Consider the following 6,452-nt stretch of genomic DNA (forward strand, 5'->3'; position numbering starts at 1 on the left):
AGAAACAGAAGGTCTTCTGTTAATATGACTTCATATTCAGTGCCTTGAGCTGATCTAAACCATCTTGAGTGTAGCTGAGGAGCTTTACTCTGGCCACTATGAGCAACACTGTACAAAAGCTGGAAGGAAGTTTACAGATCTGTTTTAATCTGCAGCTTGGTAAATTAAGAGCTAAAAAATACTTCTGTTCAAAATATACTAGGTCAGAGGACAAATTACTCCGGAGATAAGACAAGATTCATACGAATCGAGAGCACTGGCTCCTTTGCTGAATACAACTGTTAGGAGGAACAGTACAGAACTTTGCTGAACACAACAATTTCAGGAGGAACAGTATATTCCTAGTGTGCACAATTCCGGAAGGAATTACACTACTACACTTACACTAAAACTTGACCTGGCTGCTTCTAAATGAGTTATTCTGGCAGTGGGAAAACACATTTCCAAATAGATACCTATGTTGTAGAAGTAAGTCATATTTATTTCCTCACTTGTGCTGAACGTTAGATAAGGACAAAGTAATTTTCCACAACTCTCTCTTTGTTACTCGTAGTCCCAGTGGCTGGACGTTAGGACTCTTTACTAGATTGCATTATGGTCAGTTAAACTGACGAACTGAGATTAGAAGAAAAAATTTCTTCTACAACAATTTTTTCAGCATAGATAAATGGTAAAAAACTAATTCCAGTGGCGCAGGCTGGAACTTGTAAAGGATAGAATATTCACATTTTACCTTTATTTTCCTGTTGCAGTTCTCTAATCTGTCTGTTTTCTTGTTGGATACCCATCACTAACGTAGACCGAGGACGATGTCTTGCTACTTCATTGAGCTCTTGAATTTCTTCTTGGTACTAGTTATTAGAAAACAAAACAAAACAAAACAAAAAAAGACCACAACATATTTGAGTAACCAAAGGTAAACATTACTCTGCAAGTCACAAAGGACCAGTTCTAATGTCAGTCAAAGTCTGTAACCAGCAAGATAGTGCTTATTTCTAGATAATGACATGAAACAAACAAAACCACTTCTTAAGGTGTTACCAACACACTGCTCTTTACAGTTCACAAGTGTCGCCTTTGTTTTTAAACAAGTTTCATACCTCAGATGTGTGCAGTGGGCGTTATTTAACTGTCAATTAATGCAGGTCAAATTCACCACCAAGTAATTTAAAACTGATATACATATGGTTAAAAAACCCCCATGAGGTATTAACCTCTAGATGTTTATTGTGGCTCCCCACCACCTTAAACCACAAGGTCGTATGGGTACAAGTCACACAGAATGCCTGAATGGATACTGAGTTTCAACAAATGGGTGATTTAATACTCTCGATTTGAAGTTGTGAAGCCTCTGCATGACTAGTTTCACAGGGATGAAGCACGTGCAGAGTTTTATTATTTTACAGGCCCATTAACACATCCTATGTTCTGTTACAACGACGGGATGAACGCCCGTACGACAAGTCAGTAGACATCTTTATGTTTCTCCAGAAGTTCTCTAGTGAAAGTCACGCTCCATCTAACAACATGCCTTGAATAGCTTAACATCAGAATGGAAACAACAATGAATAAGCCTTTGAAACAAAAGGAGCCAGAGAAAAGATAAAGTATTCTGAACGGAAGCAAGCATGACAGGGCCTCTACATGATTAAATGTGCAGGCTGAAATTTATAAAACAAGTAGTATTTCACAAAACACAAGACACCACACAGTGGTTTGTAAGATACCGACCCCACTTCTACCAATGTTCTTCAAACAAATGCTAGTTTTCAATATTTAAGCTCGAGTAACAGAGAAAACTTCTCCACAGGATCAAACTAAACATATAAACAACCTCTTTTCAGATCATAGTCACACCTATAATGAAAACACTTAGTATGGTATTAAAGGATTAACCAAACAACATACCGATTCCACGTTGTACAGCAGCACACAAAAATTATTTTAAATTATGTGTTTCCAAGTCGTTCTTTTAATGGAGTAAACAAAGCTGGAAAACGAACCTGTTTCATTGCTTCGACCCGCTTGTTAAGAGCTGTAGTCTGTTCAATAAGAGCTTCTGCTGCGTTGTCATGCTCCCTGAGCCGTTCCACCAGTGCTTTCGCATCTGCTAAGGCTTTCTCAATCGTGCAACTCATTTCTAAAGATCAAAAATGTATTATTTTCACACCACCACCTGTTAGCCATACAGAGAACAGCTATCTATGTGATATACATGTGATTTTTTTTTTTTTTCAGTCTAAAGCAGCTGAATACAACCTTCCTGTCAGAAACATCCAGACATTTTGTTGTCTTTTAGGAGTAGGGAAAATGTATATATCTTGAGAATACGCTTAAGTCTGCCTTTCTTTTTCCTCCTTTCTAATTGCTGCTGAGACCATGTAACAGAGCAAGGACACGGAAGTAAACTTTGTGTTGTGAGCAGACTATCAATATACTAAGTGCAAAAGGAAGGCTACTGAACATATGGAAACCGAGCAGTGCATGTCCTTCCTTCTCTAAGTAGCAAAGGAAAAAAAAAAAATTACAGTAACTATTTAATTTTTCAATACTAGTGTTTTGGTTTTTTTTATTGTGCCCTCCTACCAGTCAGATAAACTTCAAGATACTTGAGAAGTGTAAATCCAGCACAAGAGAGAATGCCAAAGGACTACAGTGGGATGGAAGATTTTGATGAATTGAATCAGCAGAGAAGGAACAGCTCAAACTGACAGAGTAGAGAAGATTACTCGGGGAAAATTCAGAAAGCCCAAGGCTCGTGTCTATAAATGAACATAAACATCACTGCATGGAATGAAACTGTAAAATTTTCAACAGCATAGGAAAAGACGCAACTTAACTAAGAAAAAGAACTGACTGAATAATTAAAATACCAGCCTTCTAATTGCAGTGGTTGTTAGCAGAAATTACCTACTGCTAAACCTGCGAAATGCTTGTACACATTAGCATTTCCAAAACACTGGCCTTTACCTTGGATTTTTTCATACTTATGCTTGATAGATGAAGTGTCAACACTGAGGTTTTCAGTCCAAGTTTCTATTTTATTTTTAAGAAACTTTGCACTTTTCTACTTAAAAGGAAATCTACTTAAACTCCTTGAACAGTTCTTCAGCAACCAGACAGCAACGATAGAGGTTTATTAGAGTTATGGGTCTTATTAATATAAGGCTTGATATTTGTTTCAGGAAACCTTCTAAGGAACTGAAAGAATCAACTAAATCCATTTCTTAGGTGGGCCATTTGCTAAAGGAGAGATTTTTATAAGCATAAAAGGTCAGTGAGCCTTTCCTGAGCTACAGGAAAAAAATTAATTGATTTTCTAACTTTCTTAGGCATCTTGACAAATCAGGGCCTAGGATCCTTTAAGCCAAGCTTAAAGAAATCCTCATATTTTCCCCAACTGACCTTTTCCCCCTGTCCCAAGTAAGTAGTAGAAGTAAGGATATTTCAAACACCAGAAATTCCACCATTGCCCTCAAAAGATTTACAAACACAGCAGGGATATCCTGCCCTCATGCATTAACGTGGGGGGAAAACTAAGCAAGACTGAAACAGAGTTTGGAGTGTTCTCTCTGAAGATCTCACTGGCGTTTTGACACATACCAGTTTCCCACACACATTCGTAATGTTAATTCCTTCCTGTTTAGTCAACTGGAGTTTTCATTTTAACTTCCACATGATGGATATACGTATTTGAGGTATCAAGTTCTTCAGCAGGCTGCTGTGTCATCACAGGCAGTTCATTTATTCACTCTGATTTAGCAGTTCAAGCTCTTTTTAATATTATGTGGACAGGGATCACACTGCATTGCTTTTAAGGATCTGCTTTTCTTTCTCCTCATTTCTCCTTCCAATTCTGGTCTCATGTTCTTACTGGACTACAAAAACATCACAAACAAAAGATGACCTTCCATACTAGCTGACTAAACTGTTATAGAAATTTATTTAATCAGATCCATATTTAAGGAGAATTGGAAGAGCAGTCTTTAACTCAGTACACGGGTCATGAATTCTCTAGCCAGTATAAACAAAGCCTCTCGGGCCTCTCCATGAGCTTGGAATACATCTGGCATTCAGACTACAATGCACTTAACACCTCTGATAATTTGTACACACCAATATAAGTTTCTAAGCACAGTATGTATTCATTCTCCCATGCACTTTCTCATTTTGACCCAATCCAACCACACCAGACAAAAAGAAACTCATTTGTAGCAAAGCCATCCGCGTTCTTTTTCCCAGCAAACAAGCTGGGGAAGACACATGTGAGCGCCGCCTGTGAAACGGAGCCGTGCAAACCAGCAGCGACGGGACCGGCCGCCGTCACCGCGCAGCAGCTTCGGCAGGCCAGAGGCCACCTCCTGTTTTCAGGCAGGGTTTGTACCTCAAAAAGGCGAATTGTTATTTGTATCGGGGCAATTCACAGGGGCTCCAAATCTTGACTAGGTTTCCTTCAGGCAAGACGCCAGCTCTAATCCTTGGAATTTAAAATTCTCTCTAGTTGTTCACCTGATTCCCTGTGAAAAACAGAACTTTCGTCTTATCCTAAATTAGATCTAAATCTGTGACTTAACCTGGACATTTAGGGAGGAAAAACCCCAATTAATCAAATATAATTGATTTAAACAAATTCTTATTGTATATTAATTTTTTATGAGCATGAGAACTACGGTAGCTAAACTTCATGATTCCTGAACTCGACCGTAGAAGAGATGCCCAGTTGCAAAGGTACTTACTAGCCTGCAATCTCACCAACGGGGTCAACAGGTAGCAAGAGCAACAGCTCAAACGACATAGCTACACTGCTACTGCAGATTCATTTCCTGTCACCTCCTGCTATTTACTAATTGCTTTCATTATCAAATTTGACTGCCCTTAAAAAAAACCAACACAAAACACACCAAAGAATAAAGATTTTTGCGCAACTACAGCCTTCCTCTAGTTTTGCCTCTTCTTTCTTTCTCCTATACCCTTACGGAAAACTACCTTTTCCCGCAGCTTAACGCTGCTGTTTTCTCCTCCCCACGGTCACCAGTCGTGCAGCGCCGAACCACCCTACAGCTCCCGAGTTTCAGGCCGGGTGCGAACGTCCATCGGCACTCCCCGTGTCCAAGGGGGTCCCGCGGGCTCAGCGGGCGCCACCGCCGCTGCCAGCGGCACGGAACGACGAGCCTCCCGCGGTAAACGAGCCCCGGCCGGTGCGCGGTGCCACCGCCGCAGCCCGGTTACGCACCGGGCAGCCCTGCGGCTTCCCCGCCCGCCGCTCGCCGGGGCGGGAGGGCTGCGGCGCGCGGCGGGGCGGCAGCGCGTTCTCAGGGAGCGTCGCCTCCTCCTCCCCCTCTCCCCGCCGCCGCCGCGAGAACGGATGCTGAGGCACGTCCGTCGGGTCTGTCGCGACAGCGACACCGACACCTGCCGCGACACGGCGGGCACGTGAGGGCCGATGGAGGTTCCCCCGCCAAAGCCGAGCGGCGGGACTCGCCCCAGTCCAGTCAGCAGCACTGGGGGGGGGGGGGGGATCCTGATCCTCCTCCTCCTCTTTCTCCCTCGCACCTCTCGTGACGTCACGGCCCAGGGGCTCCCCGCGCGCCCCAACGCGAGTCCGCTGGACTCCCCAGCACCCCGCGGCACCGGCACCTCCTCCCCTCCCCTCCCCTCCCGTTCCCTGCCCCCGCCGGCCAAGCTGCCTCCAAACGCCCCCTCCGCGCTTCGCGCCACTCACTCATGACCGGTGACTCCGGCAGCGCCCGGCGCCGGGGGTGAAGCCCCGAACGGCCCGCCCCGCTGTCAAATGGCGGCGGGCCGCACGGGGGAAGCGGAGGAGGAGCGGGGGAGGCGCGTCTCCGCCGGTGGGCGGGGTGGGGCGGGATGAGGCGAGCGCGGGCGCGCTGCCTGCCAGCGGCACCGGGCGAGCGCCCGCCGCTCTCGCGAGATGACGCCCCACCGCTTCTCCCAGGTCTCGCGAGAAGCGCCGCTCCGGTTTCCTATTGGCTACCGCCGATGACAGGCGTCGGCTCCTCCGCTCCCCCTCCCCTCCTCCCCTCCTCCCCCTCGAGGGGGGGAGGAGGGAAGGGGGTCGGGCTCTCCGGCGTCTCGCGAGATCGGCGGCCGCGGGCTCCTCCTCCCGCGCGCCGTGCGGGAAGTGGCGCGCGGCAGGGCGGGGCGGCCCGCGCCCGGGCGGAGGGGCCGAGCGGCAGGGCCGGGGCGGGCATGGCGGGCGAGTGAGCCCGGCCGGCCGCCGGGGCGCGGGTGGCTGGCGCCGCCGCCGCGGCCGGGGAGCTGCGAGGGCAGGAGGGGAGGAGGAGGAGGAAGGGGAGAGGCGCTCCCCCCGCCAGCGCTGGGGGAGCCGTTGTGCCGGCGGCGTAAGTGGCCGCGCGGGGGTCTCGCGGCCTCAGGGGTGGGCGGAGCGGGGGGGGCTTCGGCCGCTTCTCCCACCCCCGCGGGCGCCGGGC

At 47.3% G+C, this 6,452-nt stretch overlaps 1 protein-coding gene across 5 annotated transcripts in view; it reads right to left on the reverse strand.

Annotated features, from left to right (window-relative positions):
• FGFR1OP2 (FGFR1 oncogene partner 2) overlaps positions 1-5,805 on the reverse strand; it is a 357,712-nt gene extending 351,907 nt beyond the window's left edge. For 2 of the 5 annotated variants that reach the window (XR_015222138.1, XM_086611250.1), the window contains exons 1-3: positions 5,723-5,805; positions 2,004-2,140; positions 734-851 (exon numbers count right to left, since the gene is read on the reverse strand). Coding sequence is in view for 4 of the 5 variants with exons in the window: in XM_086611250.1 (XP_086467376.1) it covers positions 734-851; positions 2,004-2,140; positions 5,723-5,726 (259 nt within the window). In the remaining variant the exon portion in view is untranslated. Of the gene's footprint in view, positions 1-733; positions 852-2,003; positions 2,141-3,603; positions 4,291-4,384; positions 4,456-4,986; positions 5,107-5,722 lie in introns of those variants that run through there. The other 3 variants (XM_086611252.1, XM_086611253.1, XM_086611251.1) reach the window with 3 other exon arrangements.
• Between the last annotated feature and the right edge of the window lie 647 nt (positions 5,806-6,452).

Source organism: Tauraco erythrolophus, chromosome 4, assembly GCF_009769465.1.
Source record: "Tauraco erythrolophus isolate bTauEry1 chromosome 4, bTauEry1.pri, whole genome shotgun sequence".
Classification (NCBI taxonomy): domain Eukaryota; kingdom Metazoa; phylum Chordata; class Aves; order Musophagiformes; family Musophagidae; genus Tauraco; species Tauraco erythrolophus.